Consider the following 24,336-nt stretch of genomic DNA (forward strand, 5'->3'; position numbering starts at 1 on the left):
GGGCGTTTGCTGAACCCAGTGACGTTGAGCTTCGGTTTTCATAACCAAATGGGGTGCAGAAGACAAAAAAAACAAAGCCTAGGACTCGTATAAACAGGGGAACAGGAAGGAAAACTTCTGGCTAAAGCTGAGACCCTAAATGAGGAATTTGCTCACCACACTCTCCGAGAGTACAAAGAAAAAGCAAGTCTCAAAGCTAAGTGGAGGGGGAAAACATAGTTCCCTAAAAATTTATAACAATAAACTGACCCTCACACATACTTCCCAGTCTGATTTCATAGTTCCTGGATGGTCCTCAAAAGCCACATACACAAAACTTAGTTTAAATTGGGCCTGGATTGGTAGTGCCCTGGATGCCTGACAGAAGCAAATGCAAATCCACCTTCAATCCAGGACTCAACAGAGTCCCAGAAGAAAAGTTACAAGAAATATTGGCTCACAGTCAAAAATCTCAAATCCCATGATAAAACAAAATAGAGCTAGGTGAAACAACAGAGAGCAGCGTCAAACCTACTAATAATGCTGAAAGAAATTAACAGCATATTTGACACAACTGAGTAGGGAAGTGATGAGCTGGAAGACAGAAGTAAAGAAATGGTGCAAAATGCAACATGGGCCCCAAGCTGGAACCCTTAACAATAGTTAAAAGAGATGAAGGATGGAGTAATAAAATCTAATTTTAATATAATGAGAATTCCTAAGGGAGAGAAAGAAGAGAATGAGGCAGACATAATGTTTGAAGAGGTAGTTACTAACAAATTTCAGAACTTGTGAAAATGACACTACACCACAGATTTGGAAAGGCCAAAAAATCCCAGTTAGGATAAATAAAAAGAAATCCACACCTAGGCACACTGTAATGCTACCACAGGCGAAGAGAAAAATCTTAAAACAGGAGGGAAATAAGACATACTGCTCTTGAAGTAGCAATTAAACTGATAGCTCACTTCCCAACTGTAGTAATAGGAGCCAGAAAACAGGGGACTATCATCAGTGTTCTAGAGTAAATAACTACTAACTTAGAACTGTATATCCAGTAAAGATACCTTTCTACAATGAGGAAAAAAACAGAGGTGTTTTCAGACAAATAGAAACTTGTGAGAATTTGTCACCAATAGGCCCTCACTAAAGGAAATATTAAAAGACATAGTTTAGGCAGAAGGAAAGGGATCCAGATACAAGATCTAAAATTCCAGAAGAAATGGTGAATCAGTAAACTAGTAAAGGGCTTCCCTGGTGGCGCAGTGGTTGGGAATCTGCCTGCCAATGCAGGGGACACAGGTTTGAGCCCTGGTCCGGGAAGATCCCACATGCCACGGAGCAGCTAGGCCCATGAGCCACAACTACTGAAGCCCGTGCACCTAGAGCCCATGCTTTGCAACAGGAGAGGCCACCACAATGAGAGGCCCACGCACTGTGGCAGGGAGTGGCCTCGGCTCGCCACAACTGGAAAGGGCCCACACATAGCAGCGAAGACCCAATGCAGCCATAAATAAATAAAATGTTTTTAAAAATAAATAAACTAGTAAAGTATGGGCAAATGTAGATAAAATTTGATTAATTAAAAGAATAATAATAATGACTAGTGTATTGGGCCACAAAATACTTATTCATTACAGAGGGAAAGGTAGTGGAGAAACCTGGCAGATACTCCCTTAACCAAGCAACCAGTCAGCATCACATGAGTTCTGATGCAGCACCCTGAGGAGGGTGCCACATCACTTCTCTAGCATTCCGGCCAAAAAGGCATGGCCCAAATCCGAGGCAACATAATACAGACCCAAACTGAGAGACATACTATTCTTCTAAAATGTCAAGTTCTCAAAAGACAAAGAAAAAGAGTGAAGAGCTATTCAAATTAAAGGTGATTAATGAAACAAGATGACTAAATTCAATGTATAAACCTAGATTGGATCCTGGACCACAGAAATGTGCCCCCCCACCCCAAGCCTGCCCTCACAGGACATTATTAGGTCAATCAGCAAAATTTGAATTAGATCTGCAGGCTAGGTAATAGGGTTGTATCATTGCTAATTTCCTGATTTTACTCACTATACTATAGTTTTATAAGATAATGTCTTTGGATTTTAGGAAATGAACAGTGAAATATTTAGAACCAAAAGGGCATCATGTTTGTAACATGCTCTCAAAAGGTTCTGAAAAAATAACATGTATGTATATGTACGTGAAAGAGTGAGAAAGAGAATGATGCAAGCAAACTCGGTAAAATATTAATATTTAGGGAATCTGGGTGAAGGGAATTCTTAGTACTCTTCTTGCAACTTTTCTGTTAGTCTGAAATTAGTTCAAAATAAAAAGTTTAAAAAAAATAAAGTGAATCACCAGCCCCTCCTTCCCCCCAAAAAGATGGAACTAAAGTATTGGATAACAAAGCTTATAGATTAGGATGGAGTGTTTGGAGTTTGTGTTAGTTAAGTACACTAAGTTAACTAATGTAACTTAATGCTTCTATCATAAAAATAGAAACACAAGGTAAACCTTTCGAACTAGTAGAGAGAAAAATTAACTGAAAAAAATAATCCAAACATAGCAAGAGAGGTAGAGAAAAGTTTAGAAAAGGTGGGACAAGTAAAGGCACAAAAGAAGGTAGAAATAATTACAAATGAACCAATGTTTCAGCTAATATGGATTGTCAGACTGGTTTTAGAATTCAGGTATGTACTTTTGAAAGACGCATTCCTAAAACATAAAGGTACAGATAGTTCGAAAGTAAAAGGTTTAGAAAACACACACCATAATAGCTAGAAAAAAACTGGCAGACCTGTATTGATACTGGACAAAAAAGACTTTGAGGCCAAAAGCAATACTGGAGATAGAGTCACTATGTATTTTTATTTTGAATTTTATTTATTTATTTATACAGCAGGTTCTTATTAGTCATCCATTTTATACATATCAGTGTATACATGTCAATCCCAATCTCCCAATTCATCACACACACACACACACACACACCTGCCACTTTGCCCCCTTGGTGTCCATACATTTGTTCTCTGCATCTGTGTCTCAATTTCTGCCTTGCATACTGGTTCATCTGTACCATTTATCTAGGTTCCACATATATACGTTAATATATGACATTTGTTTTTCTCTTTCTGACTTACTTCACTCTGTATGACAGTCTCTAGATCCATCCACGTCTCTACAAATGACCCAATTTCGTTCTTTTTTATGGCTGAGTAATATTCCATTGTATATATGTACCACATCTTCTTTATCCATTCATCTGTCGATGGGCATTTAGGTTGCTTCCATGTCCTGGCTATTGTAAATAGTGCTGCAATGAACATTGGGGTACATGTGCCTTTTTGAATTATGGTTTTCTCAGGGTGTATGCCCAGTAGTGGGATTGCTGGGTCATACGGTAATTCTATTTTTAGTTTTTTAAGGAACCTCCATACTGTTCTCCATTGTAGCTGTATCAATTTACATTCCCACCAACAGTACAAGAGGGTGCCCTTTTCTCAACACCCTCTCCAGCATTTGTTTTTTGTAGATTTTCTGATGATGCCCATTCTAACTGGTGTGAGGTGATACCTCATTGTAGATTTGATTTGCATTTCTCTAATAATTAGTGATGTTGAGCAGCTTTTCATGTGCTTCTTGGCCATCTGTTTGTCTTCTTTGGAGAAATGTCTATTTAGGTCTTCCGCCCACTTTTGGATTGGGTTGTTTATTTTTTTAATATTGAGCTGTGTGAGCTCTTTATATATTTTGGAGATTAATCCTTTCTCCGTTGATTTGTTTGCAAATATTTTCTTCCATTCTGAGGGTTGTCTTTTGGTCTTGTTTGTAGTTTCCTTTGCTGTGCAAAAACTTTTAAGTTTCATTAGGTCCCATTTGTTTATTTTTGTTTTTATTTCCATTACTCTAGGAAGTGGACCAGAAAAGATCTTGCTGTGATTTATGTCAAAGAGTGTTCTTCCTATGTTTTCCTCTAAGAGTTTATAGTGTCAGGTCTTACATTTAGGTCTCTAATCCATTTTGAGTTTATTTTTGTGTATGGGATCAGGGAGTGTTCTAATATTCTTTTACATGTAGCTGTCCAGTTCTCCGAGCACCACTTATTGAAGAGGCTGTCTTTTCTCCATTGTATATCCTTGCCTCCTTTGTCATAGATTAGTTGACCATAGATGCGTGGGTTTGTCTCTGGGCTTTCTATCCTGTTCCATTGATCTATATTTCTGTTTTTGTGCCAGTACTATATTATCTTGATTACTGTAGCTTTGTAGTATAGTCTGAAGTCTGGGAGCCTGATTCCTCCAGCTCTGTTTTTTTCCCTCAAGACTGCTTTGGCTATTCGGGGTCTTTTGTGTCTCCATACAAATTTTAAGATTTTTTGTTCTAGTTCTGTAAAAAATGCCATTGGTAATTTGATGGGGATTACACTGAATCTGTAGATCGCTTTGGGTAGTATAGTCATTTTCACAGTGTTGATTCTTCCAATCCAAGAACATGGTATATCTCTCCATCTGTTGGTATCATCTTTAATTTCTTTCATCAGTGTCGTATAATTTTCTGCATACAGGTCTTTTGCCTCCCTGGGTAGGTTTATTCCTAGGTATTCTATTCTTTTTGTTAAAAATGGGAGTGTTTCCTTAATTTCTCTTTCAGATTTTTCATCATTAGTATATAGGAATGCAAGAGATTTCTGTGCATTAATTTTGTACCCTGCAACTTTACCAAATTCATTGATTAGCTCTAGTAGTTTTCTGGTGGCATCTTTTTCTCTACCTATAGTATCATGTCATCTGCAATCAGTGACAGTGTTACTTCTTCTTTTCCAATTTGTATTCCTTTTATTTATTTCTCTTCTCTGATTGCTGTGGCTAGGACTTCCAAAGCTATGTTGAATAATAGTGGTGAGAGTGGACATCCTTGTCTTGTTCCTGATCTGAGAGGAAATGCTGTCAGTTTTTCACCATAGAGAATGATGTTTGCTGTGTGTTTGTTCTATATGGCCTTTATTATGTTGAGGTAGGTTCCCTCTATACCTACTTTCTGGAGAGTTTTTATCATAAATGGGTGTTGAATTTTGTCAAAAGCTTTTTCTGCATCTGTTGAGATGATCATGTTTTTAGTTTTCAATTTGTTAATATGGTGTATCACATTGATTGATTTCTGTACATTGAAAAATCCTTGCATCCCTGGGATAAATCCCACTTGATCATGGTGTATGATCCTTTTAATGTGTTGTTGGGTTCTGTTTGCTAGTATTTTGTTGAGGATTTTTGCATCTATATTCATCAGTGATATTGGTCTGTAATTTCCTTTTTTTTATAGTATCTTTGTCTGCTTTTGGTGTCAGGGTGATGGTGGTCTCATAGAATGAGTTTGGGAGTGTTCCTTCCTCTGCAATTTTTTGGAAGAGTTTGAAAAGGATGAGTTTTAGCTCTTCTGTAAATGTTTGATAGAATACACCTGTGAAGCCATCTGGTCCTGGACTTTGTTGGAAGATTTTTAATCATAGTTTCCATTTCATTACTTGTGATTGGTCTGTTCATATTTTCTGTTTCTTCCTGGTTCAGTCTTGGGAAGTTATACCTTTCTAAGAATTTTTCCATTTCTTCCAGGTTGTCCATTTTATTGGCATAGAGTTGCTTGTAGTAGTCTCTTAGGATGCTTTGTATCTCTGTGGTGTCTGTTGTAACTTCTCCTTTTTCATTTCTAATTTTAATGATTTGAGTCCTCTCCCTCTTTTTCTTGATGAGTCTGGCTAATGGTTTAGCAATTTGGTTTATCTTCTCAAAGAACCAGCTTTTAGTTTTATTGATCTTTGGTATTGTTTTCTTTGTTTCTATTTCATTTATTTCTGCTCTGATATTTATGATTTCTTTCCTTCTAATAACTTTGGGTTTTGTTTGTTCTTCTTGCTCCAGTTCCTTTAGGTGTAAGGTTAGATTGTTTATTTGAGATGTTCGTTGTTTCTTGAGGTAGGATTGTATTGCTATAAACTTCCCTCTTAGAACTGCTTTTGCTGCATCCCATAGGTTTTGGATCGTCATGTTTTCATTGTTGCTTGTCTCTAGGTAGTTTTTGATTTCCTCTTTGATTTCTTCAGTGATCTCTTAGTTATTTAGTAAAGTATTGTTTAGCCTCCACGTGTTTGTGTTTTTGATGTTTTTTTCCCTGTAATTGATTTCTAATCTCATAGCGTTGTGGCCAGAAAAGATGCTTGATATGATTTCAGTTTTCTTAAATTTACTTAGGCTTGACTTGTGACCCAAGATGTGATCAATCCTGGAGAATATTCTGTGCACACTTGAGAAGAAAGTGTAATCTGCTGGTTTTGGATGGAATGTCCTATAAATAACAATTAAATCTATCTGGTCTATTGTGTCATTTAAAGCTTCTGTTTCCTTATTAATTTTTGGTCGGGATGATCTGTCCATTGGTGTAAGTGAGGTGTTAAAGTCCCCCACTATTATTGTGTTACTGTCAGTTTCCTCTTTTATAGCTGTTAGCAGTTGCCTTATGTATTGAGGTGCTCCTACGTTGGGTGCATATATATTTATAATTGTTATATCTTCTTCTCGGATTGATCCCTTGATCATTATGTAGTGTCCTTCCTTGTCTCTTGTAACATTCTTTATTTTAAAGTCTGTTTTATCTGATATAAGTATTGCTACTCCAGCTTTCTTTTGATTTCCGTTTGCATGGAATATCTTTTTCCATCCCCTAACTTTCAGTCTGTATGTGTCCCTAGGTCTGAAGTGGGTCTCTTGTAGACAGCATATATATGGGTCTTGTTTTTGTATTCATTCAGCAAGCCTCTGTCGTTTGGTTGGAGCATTTAATCCATTCACTTTTAAGGTAATTATCGATATGTATGTTCCTATTACCATTTTCTTAATTGTTTTGGGTTTGTTTTTGTAGGTCCTTTTCTTCTCTTGTGTTTCCCACTTAGAGAAGTTCCTTTAGCATTTGTTGTAGAGGTGGTTTTGTGGTTGCTGAATTCTCTTACCTTTTGTTTGTCTGTAAAGCTTTTGATTTCTCCATCGAATCTGAATGAGATCCTTGCCAGGTAGAGTCATCTTGGTTGTAGTTTCTTCCATTTCATCACTTTAAATATGTCATGCCACTCCCTTCTGGCTTGTAGAGTTTCTGCTGAGTTTCTGAACTCCTTATGGGAGTTCCCTTGTATGTTATTTGTCGTTTTTCTCTTGCTGCTTTCAATAATTTTTCTTTGTCTTTAATTTTTGCCAATTTGATTACTATGTGTCTAGGCATGTTTCTCCTTGGGTTTATCCTGTATGGGACTCTCTGTGCTTCCTGGACTTGGGTGGCTATTTCCTTTCCCATGTTAGGGAAGTTTTCGACTATAATGTCTTCAGATATTTTCTCGGGTTCTTGCTCTCTCTCTTCCCCTTTTGGGACCCCTATAATGCGAATGTTGTTGCGTTTAATGTTGTCCCAGAGGTCTCTTAGGCTGTCTTTATTTCTTTTCATTCTTTTTTCTTGATTCTGTTCTGCAACAGTGAATTCCACCGTTCTGTCTTCCAGGTCACTTATCTGTTCTTCTGCCTCAGTTATTCTGCTATTGATTCCTTCTAATGTAGTTTTCAATTCAGTTATTGTATTGTTCATCTCTGTTTGTTTGTTCTTTAATTCTTCTAGGTCTTTGTTAAACATTTCTTGCATCTTCTCGATCTTTGCCTCCATTCTTTTTCCGAGGTCCTGGATCATCTTCACTATCATTATTTTTTTATATATTTTTTAACGTCTTTGTTAGAGTATAATTGCTTTACAATGGTGTGTCAGTTTCTGCTTTATAACAAAGCGAATCAGTTATACATATACATATGTCCCCATATCTCTTCCCTCTTGCATCTCCCTCCCTCCCACCCTCGCTATCCCACCCTTCTAGGTGGTCACAGAGCACCGAGCTGATCTCCCTATGCTATGCGGCTGCTTCCCACTAGCTATCTATTTTACATTTGGTAGTGTATATATGTCCATGTCACTCTCTCACTTTGTCACAGCTTACCCTTCCCCCTCCCCGTATCCTCAAGTCCATTCTCTAGTAGCTCTGCATCTTTATTCCCGTCTTGCCCCTAGGTTCTTCTGACCATTTTCTTATTTTTTTTTTTTAGATTCCATGTGTATGCGTTGGCATACGATATTTGTTTTTCTCTTTCTGACTTACTTCACTCTGTATGACAGTCTCTAGGCCCATCCCCCTCACTACAAATAACTCAGTTTCGTTCCTTTTTATGGCTGAGTAATATTCCATTTTGTATATATGCCACATCCCCACATAGCCCAGGGAGATCAGCTCGATGCTTTGTGACCACCTAGAGGGGTGGAATAGGGAGAGTGGGAGGGAGGGAGACGCAAGAGGGAAGAGATTTGGGCACATATGTATATGTATAATTGATTCACTTTGTTATAAAGCAGAAACTGACACACCATTGTAAAGCAATTATACTCCAATAAAGATGTTAAAAAAAGAAAGACAAATCCATCATAGTGGGATATTACTGACCTCTCTAAATTATTGATAGGTAAAGAAGTCCAAAAATTAGTTAAGTTATAGAAAATTTGAACAAAACAGTTAACAACGTTGATCTAATAGAATGTTTAGAGAGTGCTGATCCGCTTCTAAATGGTGTCACACCATTCATGTATATAAATGAATGAAATAAGCTGCTTATTTAAGGGAGTTGATCCATGTTGTTGGTAATGGTGGTGATTTGTATCTGAAGTGATTACTTGGGAGGAGGGGAGATGAAAGAAGGAAGGGACTGCTTCAGTGGGAAGGGTCAGGGGATGAGGCTGTCAGGAGACCCAGGTTCTAATGGCAATTCTGACATAAACTTGTTGTGTGATTTTTTTTTTTTAAATATTTATTTATTTATTTGGCTGTGCCGGATCTTAGTTGTGGCATGCGGGATCTGTACTTGCGGCATGCGAACTCTTAGTTGCCGCATGTGGGGTCTAGTTCCCTGCCAAGGGATCAAACCTGAGCCTCCTGCATTGGGAGCATGGAGCCTTAGCCACTGGACCAGCAGGGAAATCCGTGGTTGTGTGATTTTCAACAAACTATTCTCTTGGATGTTATTTCCTCATTTGTAAATTAGAGATAAGAGTGTTCACCCTACCTATTCCCCAGGAATGTTATCAGATGCAGTTGAAACGTGTGAGTGAAGATGTTGAAAAATATAATGCACTAACATGGGTTAAATTAAACAAGTATTTATTGAATGCCTACTCATGCAAAGCCTGTGGAAGACAGCTGTAGGGGATACAGGGATCCCTGTAGGTGATACAGGGGATGCTTAGATTAGAGATTCTAGTCTAAAAAGTCACACAAATAACCATCAGGTTAACTGTTTATAACCCTTCAGTAACCCCCCCATGGGCCCTCATTGCTCTTAGTGGAAAGACCAGCCATAGTATAGCCTCTGGCTTCATCTCATATATTTTCTCCCTCACTCAGCTTCAATTCCTCACATCTCTGGTTTCCCTCCCACCACACGACTTCTATACCAGATGTCCCCTCAGCTTGGAGGACCCTTTCACCGAGTTAACCCCTTCTCATCCTTCAGATCTCAACTCCGTTTCTCAAGGCCCTGTCTCCTGCCTCCCTCAATAGGGCATTCTCCTTTCACATGGCATCTTAGTATAGTGGCCTCCTTTGTAGTAATTTTAATTTTAGGGAGCAATCATTTAGTTAACACCTATTTCCCCTGGTGACTCTAAGTTCTAGGAGGACAGGGTACATGTCTGTTTTTGTTTGCTGGCATATAATAGACGCTCAGTAAACATTTGTAGACAAGCTGACTCATTTTCTGACTGACTGACTGACTGACTGACTGAATGTGCCTGAAGAGAGATCCAAACAAGTACTCCCAGGAAACAAAGGAAGAGGTAATTTTTAAAATGAGCCCTAGAAGAGATTACAAAATGCTGCCTAGATGCTGGTTTGATGGATGATTGTGATTATCATTGATCAGCTTCAGGTGATCTTGGTGTTTGTTATAACAAAGAAATTGTGGGGTTTTAATTGTTCCCTCTTTGTTAGTATTTTTTAGTAAATTTTTGCTTAATTGATCTGGTCCTAGGAAATAACCCATTCTCTTTTGGCAGCCCAGGCATGAACCTCTCAGCATCTTCTGTGACCTCATGGCTGTGGACTTTGAGGAGATGTGTCACTGGCTCTGCCATCGGAAGCTGGCTACTGCCGCGGAGACATACATCAAGCCCATCTCCAAGCTGCAGGCCACGAATGCCCGCGATGCGCTGGCCAAGCACATCTATGCCAAGCTCTTTAACTGGATTGTAGATCACGTCAATCAGGTTCTCCATTCTGCTGTCAAACAGCACTCTTTTATCGGCGTGCTGGACATTTATGGGTAAGTGTGTTTGGCTTAGTGGTCTGAGCGTTTCTTTCTAGAGACTGTCTAGTAACTCTAAGTGGGTATTTGATTATGTTTCCTACTGGTGAGGAGAAGGGAAAATTAGAAGAGAATTTTTAAAAGTCTAATTTCATTTGCTAGTTTGCCTTCTCTGGGTACCTTTCTTTAATGTTAAAACCCTTCCTGTACATTTGCGCTGTACGATGCCTTTTTCATTATTTGGTTCAGTTTTTCAAAAGAGTGTATGAAATTTCTATTCCCCGTTCCTTTCTATGTGTATATAGACACTGTGCATCTGTGACCTGACAAGAGCAATGGCTTTATCGTAATTCTGATCGTTCCCTACTTGAGGATGAATATGCCGTCCAAAGCATATACTGTTAGACACGTCCATAGGCTGCAGCCTTTAAAAAATCTCTCTGCCACCTGGCTGATGCTTATCTGCTGGGTACATATTTCATGTTACCGAGTTAAAAACCCTTATTTATCTTCACTGATGTGGAAAGAAAGTTTCACAATGTTGAGGAATTTCCTATTTCTTTCTTTCTGATTTGCACATTTTGAATATTTTTTTAAAGTTATTTCTTCCTTTTTCTCCTCTTCCCATATTATTTTTGGTTTTACAGATTTGAAACATTTGAGATAAATAGTTTTGAACAGTTCTGCATAAATTATGCAAATGAAAAACTACAGCAGCAATTCAATATGGTAAGAATTTTCTTGCTTGAATAATATTCTACCAAAAATTATTCTCTCGAATTCCTAGTATGTGTTTAAAGTTTCGTTCCAGAAATGAAGTTGTGAATTACAATTATTATCTATGGTTTAAAACAGCTAAACTGCTGAGGAATTTAGGATTAGTAAATGCTGCAACCTTGGAAAGATGTTTATGGTCCAGATTGGATTCAAGGTCATCCTTGGATTGCTGTCTGAGAATAGTGAAAACTTGGTCCAAATGAATTGAGAGAGGGAAGCCGAAAGTGTGTTAAGTAGTAATATAGGGGGTGTAAAACTTTGATCCCAGGGATATCCTTCAGTTGGTCGTTCCTGAGGCTAACTATATGTGGAGTTATGACTGTCTTAACTCTTACTTGCTGTATTAGCAAGAGGCCAGAACAAGAAAGCCAGGACATAGTCTCTTTTCTATATATATATATATCAATAAATCAATAGATAATGTTTCAAATGAATAAATAAAAAAATAGCTGGTAAGCATATTCTTTAGAGGTAAATATCAGAAGAAATAGCTGAGGGAGTTAAAAATGGTCACTTCCAGGGAGTGAGACTGGGGTGGGGGAGGGATAGGACAAAGGATTGTTGCTCATCATCATAAAACCTTTAAACTATTTCATTTTCAAAAAATATTGCATGTACTTTGAAAAAAACTTGGACCACCTTTATTTAGCAAATTAAGCTACTTAGTACAGTGAAATAATGTAGAGGTGATCTTAAAATCTTAGGCTTATGACTGTTTCTACAAGAATATGACTGGTGTATTTTGCATCTCTGCATAAGGAACATTAATAAAAACCTATCAGAGACTAAATTGAGCTTTATTTTTTCTCAAGGTTTTCCTGAGTTTCTTAATATTTTAATCAGTGACACAACCTTCTGTTCTTTCCCAGTATATTTTGGCACAAGGTGACTAGAAGAAAAGGAACCAGTGCCAGCCTTATTAAGGACTGGCTAATTTGTTTATTTCTCAAGGACCTCATATCTCTGCATGTGTGTTTCTGACTCTCTCCTTTCTCTTTCCCTCTTTCTGTCTCTATCCATCTGTTTCTCCTCTCTTTCTCTCTCTCTCACACACACACACACACTTACACACACTGCATCCTAGCCTCTCTCTGCACAACTGCTCCACTCCCTCTTATCAGATGGCATATATTTTTCTTCTGTTCTGTATATATTTTGTCAAGGTTTCTGCTTCCTCACTCACCTCACACTTCCTGTGAACCAAGCAGTGGTTGGAATGCTCCCATCCTCTTAACTTGTTTAACTCTCATTCATCTTGACTTCTTTCAGCATCAGCTTCCACTGTTAATTGCCTGTTTCCTAGTTTTTATACCCGAGAAACAGAATTTGATTAACCCAGTTCATTCGTTCATCAGAGATCTCAGGCACTTGACTAGCTGTGACTAGGAGCATGGGGTCTCACAGTAAAGAATTTGGTGCTTAGGGCTGCTCCCTCAGCAGGGGCTGTGGGTAGGGCAGTGGGCAGGAGAAACGTGGTGATTGGCAGGTTTAGTGCTTGGAGGCATTACCTTATCCACCAAGGATCTCTTGCCATATTGAACCTCATGCCCACCTGTCATTTTGGCAATTGAGAATCGAAAATTTTTGAGGCGCCATGGATTTTGCCAAACTAAACGTAGAGCCTTGTATGAGAAACAGGCTCTAAAGTTTGGAGCAGTGTTTTTGTTGTCAATGTGGAAACTGCACTGCATGTAAATTAATGAATTTAAAAAAAGATAGGGCTCATTGTTTTGGAAATTATTGGTACCATCAGACAGGGCATCTTGCTGACACATGGTGCCCTATTTGCCTTCTCATTAATCAACAGAAGAAATTTGCTTTCTAATTAACATGACATAAATATTCATATGGATGACAGGTTTGGTTGTTGTTGTTTTTTTTAACTAAAGCTTTTGCAGCTGGTTAGACTATAAATGCTGTAAATGAGCCAAGAGCAGTATTATAATAAGTGTAGAATAAAGTGGAAAAGTTCCAGATGCGTGAGGAGAGTAAAGCATCAGAAATCTTGGTAACCCCTAAGTTTCATGGGGTTTTGGGTTCTAGGAAATATATGTTGTCTGGTAATAGCCACAGAGGGCTTATCTTCCCAGAAAAGTTGCAAGATGTGTGAGATGAACCAAGGTGACAAAGGAGACAAGAAAGAAAGCAGAACCCTCCAAGAACAAATGAGTAGAGGTCATTAGCATCTGTAGAGACTAGAATTTATGGGTTGGCTTCATTGGCTGTGCAGCTTGAAGCAGGAGCTGCAGCAGTGGTTGGATTGCCCTTCCCTCCTGGACCAACTTAACTACCTTTCACTGAAGAACTCAGATCACACAGCCCTTCCTCAAGGAAGCCTTCCCTTGCCACCCTGTATCCAAACTGGATAAGGACTCCTGCTCTCATAGCTCGCCATTATTTTCCTCTGGAACATTATTACAGTTTGTAATTATATTTCTTGTGAATACTTGATTTCTGTTTCTCCCACTAGTCTTCAAAGTCCATGAAGGCAGAGCCCATGTCTATTTTGCTAATGGTATGCAGTGACTGGCCTAGGATAGGCAGTCAATACTTATTTCTGCTAAATGCTTCAGCCATTGCTTCTCAATGGAGATGAGAAGCATTTAGCAGAAATAGCAATGGATTCATAGTGGTTGCAGCTGCTTGCAGATTTGGGTGTAGAAGCCAGAAAAGTGAGCCGTAGATTCCCTGACTGTGGAGGATAATCAAGGCAGACACAAAAGACCAACTGTTAATCTAATTCTGAGACACATGAACTTCAACACCACAGTCCCTTAAGAGAATTACTTTGTTATGCTGTAAGCATCACCCAGAATGCTTCAGTAGTCTGGAGGGCATCCTCTCTGCATAGTTGTTCAAGGCCAGCTAAGGCATTTCTGTGCCCATGTGGTCAGCAACACTGTGCAATAATTTAAGGGACCAAAAAGTATATAGTGCAGTTTGGGATGTATATCAAAAAATCAAAAAGACTGCCATATTTATCAGCTATTTAAGTATTCACATACTTAGATTTTCTTGTTTGCCGAAAATCCTATATTGCGGAGGCTTTGCTGTCTGTGGTTTATATTTGCTTTCTCATTTTGTTCTCTGCATGTAAATCATGCTTCTCCAAGATGGTTGCTAGAAGCCATTGACTATCTCAAATTATGTTGGTGTCCTTTTATAAATGTTTCTTGACTAACATTATTTATGACAATGATGCAGTAATGCCAGCTTTTTCTTTTTCATTTCAGCATGTCTTCAAATTAGAACAAGAGGAATATATGAAAGAACAAATTCCATGGACACTCATAGATTTTTATGATAATCAGCCTTGCATTAATCTTATAGAATCTAAACTGGGCATTCTAGATTTGCTGGATGAGGAATGCAGGGTAAGTATGATCTTCTGATGTACTTAGTATATGAACATTGATACATCAAGGTCAAATGGTAAATGGGTTTAAGCAGAGATTCACTAGTACACCATGAGGTGCCATGGTGGCAACAAGTGGAGGTCACCCTAACTTGCATTCTGAAGGGTCACTAGACCCAAAGAGTTCAAAATACGTTTGAAACCAGGAGAATCTCCCTTCTCATTGGCATTAGATACAACTACTACCAGTTTTAGCCACTTTTGTTATTGATATGCTTATATTTGGTACTTTCTGTTCAGTGGTATGGTATAGTTAAAGAAATGCAAGAAATTGTACAAAAGGCATTTTGAATAACAGTTCTAAATATCCATAATTTTAAAATTGACTAGTTGTTCTTTAGTACTGATATATATGGTGGAGAGGGAGTTTTAGCTTTAATATTTGAAGATGCAGCATGTGGAAAGTATATCAGATCCCCAGCTTTACTGCTAACTGAGTTATCCTAGACAAATAACCTATCCTCTCTCTTAGTTGCTCTTTAATTTATATGCCATAAATTACCACTTAACGTAGGTTGATCCTCCTAAGCATCCAGATTTCCTGCAACATTAAGAATGCACAGACAAATACTGTATCTTTTCACGTATATGTAGAATCTAAAAAATAAAACAAACAAGTGAATGTAACAAAACAAAAAGAGCCTCACAGATACTAGAGAACAAACTAGTGGTTACCATTGTGAAGATGGTTAGGGGGAAGGGCAAGATAGGTGAAGGAGGGATTAAGAGGAACAAACTACTAGCTATAAGATAAATAAGAGATACAAGGATGTTATGTACAGCACAGGGAATATAGCCAATATTTTATAATAACTTCACGTGGAGTATAATCTATAAAAATATTGAATCACTATATTGTACTGAAACTAATATAATATTATATGTCAACTGTACTTCAGTAAACAAAAAGAATGCATGTAAAGGTGCTCAACCTTGCTTGAAATTAAATAAAGTGTAAATCAAAACAAAAATGGGATACTGCTTTTTACCTATCAAATGAGTTTAAATTTGATAATACCAAATTGATATTTTTTTAACGACTTTTTTTTTTTTGCGGTATGCGGGCCTCTCACTGTTGTGGCCTCTCCCGTTGCGGAGCACAGGCTCCGGAAGCGCAGGCTCAGCGGCCATGGCTCATGGGCCCAGCTGCTCCGTGGCATGTGGGATCCTCCCGGACCGGGGCACAAACCCGTGTTCCCTGCATCGGCAGGTGGACTCTCAAGCACTGTGCCACCAGGGAAGCCCCTTAACGATGTTTTTGATGTGGACCATTTTTAAAGTCTTTATTGAATTTGTTACAGTATTGCTTCTGTTTTATGTTTTGATTTTTTGGCCACAAGGCATGTGGGATCTTAGCTCCCCAGCCAAGGATCAAACCCGCACCCCCTACGTTAGAAGGCAAAGTCTCAACCACTGGACCCCCAGGGAAGTCCACCAGATTGACATTTATTGCATATATACTCTTGATGAAGGGCATGAGTTAGTACAGCATATTTTTGAGGAAATTTGACAATATTTGTGAAGATTTTAAATACACATACCTTTTGACCCAGCCGTGGAACTGCTGAGAATTTACCGTATGAATATGCTTACAAAAGTATTCAAGCTTTCTGTGTAAAAGGAGCCATTGTGGCAGTTTTCATAATAACAAAAAATCAGTATCAACCTAGTGGCCATAAATACAAGAATGCTATTGTTAAGAAGAAAAAAAAATGCAAGGAGTTTATAGAATAATCCTATTTGTGTCCATGCCTTTAAAGACAGAAAGATAAAGAAATTGGTGGAAATGGTGAGAGGAGACTATTCTCTATTTTATACCTTTCTGAATTATATAAATGGCCCACTGTGTGCAAATGTTATTTTTATTTAACAAATTTTTAAAAATACATGATAGTCATGATATTTCATCTTTCATCTGTGAGGCTTTTGTTGCTTTAAAAGCATATCGAATATTTATTTGATGACCTCTGGTATAGGCAGGTTGAGTTGCTGAAGGTCTCAGTCATAGCTTTTCATTAGTCATTGGTTTGGGGCCTCTAAGAGAGAAATGTGGAAGGAATGAGTTCCTAAACTGGATGTAAAAGTTGTTAGGAAAGCCAAAACATGGTCTCTTGGTTGATGCATCAGAAGCGTCTCATAACAATTTTCACCTTGTTTTCTCTCTTTTTTTTCCCCTGAATGTAGATGCCTAAAGGCACAGATGACACTTGGGCCCAAAAATTGTACAACACACATTTGAACAAATGTGCGCTCTTTGAGAAGCCCCGTCTATCAAACAAAGCTTTCATCATCCAGCATTTTGCTGACAAAGTAAGGAAGTTTTATTATCTCTTTTCTTTTTGAATACTTAAGCTCAAAGAGGAAAAAAAATCAATAGTCAATAGATAGCATTTTTTTCTTTGCTGAGCTTGCATTCGTTAGCTCCGTTTAGGAAAAGTAAGCTTAAGTGTTGGCTTATTGGTTTTCTCTTTCTTTAACCTAAATGGGATTATATTAAGAAATAAATACATGTTTACAGTCCTCTATCTATAATTCTGAAATCCAAGAAACTCTGAAATCCATGTCTTTTCATAATTCATTTAGTGGCTAAGCCTGATTTTTGACCTGAACTAACATGAAGTTATTTATAGTCTTTATTTATCCCAGTTAGGCTGGATATTTATATATTTCAATGTAGAAATGTTAATATGTTTGATTACAGATTGCTGCCTCAGATTCCGCTAAAAGATTCTGGGTTCTGAAACCCAACGGTTTCAGAATAGAAACTGTGGGTGTGTGTCACCCTCTGTGATTGATTCAGTGGGTCCCTACTAATGAGGCATGCAGACTTGCTGCTTCACAGGTTCTGTAGTCTACTCAGAAAACCTGGAGCTATGACACTAGTTTATATTTCCAGGAGGTTGTGGGGTGGCCTTCTGGTAAGCTCCCCATGGTCCCCTTTAGGAACCCTTTAGGAGGGTTTTCCGAGTCTGTCCTGCTCCTAGCTGGAGACCTTGGAATGGCTTCAGGGCCGCCTAACGGTTTTGTGGTACAGGCTGGGGACTCTGAGTGGTAGATGGCTGACGTCTTCTAGAAGCAGGGAGAGTCCATTCTCATGTAGTTCTACTTACCGGATCATATAGCGTTTACCCAGCCTCCATCTACATCCATCGTCGCCACTTCAACTTTCTGCCAGACAGCCATTTGTTCCTTCTGACCCTCTCTCCAGCTTTTATCTCTTCTCTCCCAGAGGAGACTTACCCCTGCGGGACGGTGAGCTAGGTTTGAAGGAAATACAGTGGGTCAGCCTTGGAGGAGCTCTCTTTGGCCTGCATGAGAGAAGAGAACAGCTTCTTATGAGTCTGCTTACCCATGAACTGGGATGATCTTAGATCACAGTTAATCAGCACTGCCACTCTTCCCTAGGAAAAACAATATTTGGGGAGTTTTACTCTAGAGTTAACATGCTTCTTACTAAGAATGGTACTAGTTTCTTAGAATAAAACTAATGATAACACTTCACTGAGAGCCCATCACATAGCCTGAGCCTAATAAATATTTTTGTTGTTGATGACAATCATATCTATTCAAAAGTTTATTAGCTAAGGAGATTTTCCCATGTGTTTTCAGGTGGAATACCAGTGTGAAGGCTTTCTGGAAAAGAATAAAGACACTGTTTTTGAAGAACAAATTAAAGTTCTTAAATCAAGCAAGGTAACCATGTATAGGCTTTCTCCAATCAGGATATATTCATTAAAATGTTTCTTATTTAAGCATTAGCTTTTTAACAGTAATAATAATTGTTCTAACAAAATCAGCTTTACTGTTAGTTTTCTATTTATCAATACATGTGTCAGGTCCTGTTTTTTAAATGCCTTACAAGTGTTAACCCACCTAATCCTATGATGAGGTGATATTATCATTACTCCCATTTTACAGATGAGGGAACTGAGGCAGGGAAACTTCATAGCTAGTAAGTTTTCAAGCCAAATTATTGATAAAACCCAGGCTGTTGAGCTCAGAGTCTGCACTCTTAACCACTATGCGGTGGTGTTTTATGTGAAATTTTTGCCTCCACGGCAGTTATAGGCTCTCTTGTGCCTTTGTGAGAGACCATGAGAGAAAACATTTTGTTGTTGTTGTTGTTTTTGGCTGTGTCATTTTGAAGGGATACGCTAGAGACATGGCCTTAAGCATTCCATCCAAATAAAAATTGACCTCTGGATCATTGAGTGCAATTTTCAGGTATGGTCCAAAGCACTTTGAAATTATTCTTCTTAGGTATAGATACCAGAAACACTGCTTTCTAGTGGGAGCAGAATATTCCAGATTGCAAAGAACTATGATGGCTCTCTGAGGTTGATCCCAACCTCCACCCTTTGACTCTCTTCAGGAAAGTATGGGGAGGGGAGCACGGCTCACTTTCATCCTGTAGGGAGCAAACCAGAAAGCTGGTTACTTACGTTTAATAAAGTAAATATTCAAATATTCAGTGAAAGACTAAAAATATTCATGTGAATTCTTCTGGATTTCTGACCAGCGCTTTTTGTTTTTCTGGTTTATTCTAACAAAATCGTTTTAACTTCAATGGAATGTTATATGAACCTTTTTTTTTTTTTTTTTTTTTTGCTGTACACGGGCCTTTCACTGTCGTGGCCTCTCCGTTGCGGAGCACAGGCTCTGGACGCACAGGCTCAGCGGCCATGGCTCACGGGCCCAGCCGCTCCACGGCATGTGGGATCTTCCCGGACCGGGGCACAAACCCGCCTCCCCTGCATTGGCAGGCGGACTCTCAACCACTGCGCCACCAGGGAAGCCCCTATATGAACATTTTGACTCTTGTTTTTGGAATAAAAACTTTTACTTTCAATTATTTTGATAATAGAAAGATGATGTAAGGACCAAATTCCAGTTTTAACCCTCAGAAAAGAATGAGTCTATAGTCTTAAATGTCTGTAGAAAAAATCATTTTTTCATTTATCCTTTTAAGCCCTGGACATTAACGCTTTATACCTTATAAGAATGATGTATAAGAGAAAATTCTCTCACAGTGCCAATCCCTGATTCAGTTAAAGATTATAAATCATTTTATTTTATGAATACTGATGAAAACCCTGGAATTCTAGTGTTACTACTCTAAATAATTTAGCTGACACAGAACATTCACAGGTTCTCATTCCCCAGGCACCCATAACCTTTTGTGTCTTTTTTCTGACCTAACTTTTCTGACTGGCTCGTGGCTCCTTAATTTCCAGAAAGTAGCTGTGCATTCTGAGGAATCATTTGGAGTGACTGCCAGTCTATATAGCACTGTTGCAGTTGGGTGGAGGTGGTGTGAGGTTTACATAACTTAAAGGCCTACACTGCTCCCAGTCAGCAGAAACCCAACCCAAGGGTATGAACTTTATGTTTTAATTTTTCTGCACCTGATAGGAAGCAAGTGTAACCTAGTGTTGATTTGTCCTCTTGGAAGTACTAATTTTAGAAGATCAGTATTTGTGTTATGTGTTTTCAACAGAATTATTTTTGTGGTAATACAGTGTGGGGTTCTGTTTGTGTGTATGTGTTTTGTCTTTTTTTTTTTTCTTTCTTTCATTTTGCAGCTTCTAGCCACTTTAAAAGAAATTAAGGTATAAAAAAACTTAACAGAAGGTGTCTTAATTTATGTTTTCCCACCATAAAGAAATCTGTTGCTACATCAAATAACAAGAAGCACATAAGTAAATTGCAGCTCGATGAAATACTACTAAATTGCAGCTCTACTAAATGTCATTAAAAAGAATTATATCCCCTACTTTCCATGTTGCTAATTGATAAAGGGAAGCACAGTTCATCTACTGAGTTTATGCCTCAAATCTCTCATCTGTAAAATAGAATCATGATAGTATCTACTTTCAGAGGTTGTTATGAAGATTAAATAGGTTGCATTAAGCTCTTAGAGCAGTGCTTCATGTGTAAAAAGCTCTTAGTGAATAATGTTGTTGTTGTTGTTACTGAGATGATTTCCCACATCTTTATGAAGCAGTTACTTGGATTCTTCTGTCTTCTTTAACACTCTTTCCTAGACATATAAGTTCAGTCTGAAGAAATTCAGAGCCCTGTCTTAAGCATAGACAGATCAAAGAAACAAGATGGAATGTCCAGGCATATCTACCTACTTACATATTTGCCTTTCTGTTTATCTGCCTTTCTCTCTTCAAATGAAGTTGGCCTCCTCAGTCAGTGGGGAATGGCTAAATTTTTCAATGAATGATTTAAGAAAATTGGGGATTTAGCAAGGTAAACAGGTAAATGAGATAGGCAGAGGAGTTAGGTAATAACCACTTAACCAAATATTTAGATGATATCATATCATAAAGTGGTAAGTGCTATAAAGAAAGTAAAACAGGGCTTCCCTGGTGGCGCAGTGGTTGAGAGTCCGCCTGCCGATGCAGGGGACACGGGTTCGTGCCCCGGTCCGGGAAGATCCCACATGCCACGGAGCGGCTGGGCCCGTGAGCCATGGCCGCTGGGCCTGCGCGTCCGGAGCCTGTGCTCCGCAATGGGAGAGGCCACAACAGTGAGAGGCCTGTGTGCCGCAAAAAAAAAAAAAAAAAAAAAAAAAAAAGTAAAACAAGGTACCAAGCTAAAGAGTGACTAAGTGACTAAGCTGAATAATAGGAGACAGCTGTGTCAGTGGAAGAGCAAGTGCTGAGAGGAGTGCTGAGACTGTATAAGATGGTTGTGTTTGAGGTCCATAAAGAAGGCCAGTATGACTGGAGCATGGTAGCTGAGTAGGATGGGTAGACAGGGGCCACTTTCTGGAGGGAAGTGTGGTAAAGAGTATAGATTTTATTCCTGTTCCTGTGGAAAGTCTGAACAGTTTTCATATGGGGAATGATATGCTACTGTGTGGAGATATGGTGGGAGGGCGGGGGATAGGGGGGTAGTAATCTAGGGGACAGATAGTGGACTGAGATACTGAAATTATAGCAGTGGAAATGGCTTATAATTTGTGGGTAGAGTTGACTGGTCTTGTTGACGGTTTGAGTATGGAGAGTGAGAGAAGGAGAGAAATTGAAGATGACTTCTATGTTTTGGGCCTGAGATGCTGGATGGATAATGGTGCCACTTACTGAGGTGAAGAGTTGTAAAAGATCAGGCTTCAAGAGAAGGAATCAAGAGTTCTGTCTTGGACTCATGGATATGGAGAACAGACTTGTGGCTGCCAAGGGGGAGGGGGTGGGGGGAAGGATGGAGTGGGAGGTTGGGGTTAGCAGCTGTAAGCTACTATACATAGAATGGATAGACAGTGGGGTCTCGCTCTGTATAGCACAGGGAACTATATTCAGTATCCTTTGATAAACCATAATGGAAAAGAATATGGAAAAAAAGAATGTATATATATGTATAACTGAGTTGCTTTGCTGTTCAGTGGAAATTAGCATGACATTGCGGGTCAGCTCTGCTTCAATTAAAAAAAAAAGAGTTTTATCTTGGACATGTTTTGCCTGAGATGGCAATTAGATAGTCAAGTGGACATGTCATATAGGAAGTTGTAAATGAAAGTCAGCAGGTCAAAGGCAAAGTCAGAGTCAGTGATATAAATTTGGTAGTCTTTAGAACTAGATGGCATTTAAAGCAATAGGACTGGATAAGATTGCTTAGGGAGAACAAGTAGGTGAAAAATAGTAGAGTAAGGCATTCCAACTCCTAGAGACTGGCCTGAGGAAGAACCAGGAAAGAAGTCTGAGAAAAATGGCCCACAAGGAAGCAGAAATACTGCCTAAAGAAGAAATTGTAGAGTAGTTTCTAATATGACAATGTGAAATGTTCTCTTTTTTTTTTAATGAAAACTCAATGTAGAGAATTTTAAATTTATAACTTGTGTGAAGAGGAAGACATATATATGCATCTATATGTGTGTATGTGTTCTGAACTCTCAACACTGAGTAGTTTTCTGGTAGATATTGTAGAACTTCAGTTAAATTCTAACACTAGTGGTGAATATGATATTTCAACCCAGCTCTATTAACTATTTCACACAGAAGAGAGAAAAACAAAGTTTAGGTAGGCAGCGCTAATGTAGAGCTAGCAATTTACTTGGAAATGACAGAAGTGTGTCAGATAAATCCTAGAGTCCTTGGCCTATTATCGAATAGCCTTACATCTTAACTCTGTGCTGAGTTTTCAAATCAAATCTATTAGGAACTCTTATTTTTCCCCTTTGTGATACAAGATAATGGTAAAACGTTCCCCTACCCCCACCCCCTGCCCTGCTTTGTAGCTAACCAAGCTATGTGTATTCCGTAAAGCAAGGGATACATTCATTTGTGCAGCAAGCAACCATTATTGGTATGTCATGTATAACAATTTGTTATATACATCATGAATTATATCCTAAATTACCCTTATGATTGATAGATACATTATACCAAATGAAATTAATTTTGTTTTTAAATGAAAGAACTCTCTTAAGAAAATTATTGCTTCTGGAGATATTCTGAGTTTATTAGATAAATAACTGGCTATTGCAGTTACACTTTGACTTATAAGAAGGATTTGTTTTATGTATGTGGACTGTTTCACTCTTGTAAAGATATGTACATATATCAAAATGTTACTGTCGATTAGTTTGAAGTCTCTTTTGTTCCTTAAAATGTCTTCCAACCACATTAAATTATACTATCCACCCATTTATTAACTACCAGAGCTTTTAATAGCCTTTCATTTCCTTAACCTGGTAGAACACAAAATTGATTGCAGGAATTATGCAGTCATGCAAAGCTTACAGGATATGGGCAGGGTTTCCTTTTACTTTTTTTTCCCAATAATGCACATTACTTTCTAAAAATTACTGTTAATTCATGATTTTTTAAAATCTTATTAAATTGTAGAACTAGTTCATGACACCCTTCCTGATGAGATTTTCAGTGATAGTTTTTAGTTGGTACTCACCATTTGAGTTATTGGGTAGACAGATGAAGCATGATGATAAAACATTTGGTGGAACTGATGTAATAAGACTTTCAATTAGTAGGTTGCTCATAAAATAATTATCGTTTAAAACCAGTAAAATGGTTAGAGCGGCCATTTCCTGTGGATTAAGATTTCAAGTCTCAGTGGAGTAGTTTTGATTTTGTTTTCCCCCAAATAAGGTTGTAGAATTACTGCATTTTTTCCATCTATATTTTTGTAGCATTGATGTCACCTCCCTCTCACATTTTTGGCTCCTAACACAGATACTGATTATTTCTGGAATGTGACTCTGAAAGGGGTTACTTAAGGAAGGGAATCACTATGGATTGCAAATCATCATAGTGTTTCTGTGAAGATTTCCAATTGAGTTTGGGTTTAGAGTGTGATTTCCTTTTACTGTTTTTGACTCAGTTTAAGATGCTACCAGAATTATTTCAAGATGACGAGAAGGCCATCAGTCCAAGCTCAGCCACCTCTTCAGGGCGCACGCTCCTTACCCGCACTCCTGCAAAGCCCACCAAAGGCAGACCAGGCCAGGCGGCCAAAGAGCACAAGAAAACGGTGGGGCACCAGGTGAGTTCAGGGAGCCGCTGCTGCAGTGCTACTTCCCCTCTGGCTCAGCTGGAGCCTCAGGTCTTCCTTTGTCAGCCTCCCAGGTGGGGTCCTCAGGTGAGGAGAGGCTGGAGCTTTCACTGTGAGAACACAGAACACTGTCCACTCATACTTCTCCCCTCCTAACGTAGACCCGTAACTCTGCTTAAGCGTTTCCCAAAATAATTTTCTCTACATTTTAATTCTTCCAGTACATATCCTCCCTCACAAACCACTGCTGCCTTTGTTTTGTTCTCT

General features: G+C 38.6%; 1 protein-coding gene across 4 annotated transcripts in view; it reads left to right on the forward strand.

The window, feature by feature from the left end:
* MYO5A (myosin VA) overlaps positions 1–24,336 on the forward strand; it is a 187,223-nt gene that overhangs the window by 87,432 nt on the left and 75,455 nt on the right. For all 4 annotated transcript variants that reach the window (XM_033409184.2, XM_033409182.2, XM_033409186.2 and 1 more), the window contains exons 10-15: positions 10,111–10,376; positions 11,006–11,087; positions 14,369–14,509; positions 16,735–16,860; positions 18,160–18,243; positions 23,899–24,060. In XM_033409184.2, coding sequence (XP_033265075.1) covers positions 10,111–10,376; positions 11,006–11,087; positions 14,369–14,509; positions 16,735–16,860; positions 18,160–18,243; positions 23,899–24,060 — 861 coding nt within the window. The remainder of the gene's footprint in view (positions 1–10,110; positions 10,377–11,005; positions 11,088–14,368; positions 14,510–16,734; positions 16,861–18,159; positions 18,244–23,898; positions 24,061–24,336) is intronic.

Source organism: Orcinus orca, chromosome 2, assembly GCF_937001465.1.
Source record: "Orcinus orca chromosome 2, mOrcOrc1.1, whole genome shotgun sequence".
In the NCBI taxonomy this organism is placed as follows: Eukaryota; Metazoa; Chordata; class Mammalia; order Artiodactyla; family Delphinidae; genus Orcinus; species Orcinus orca.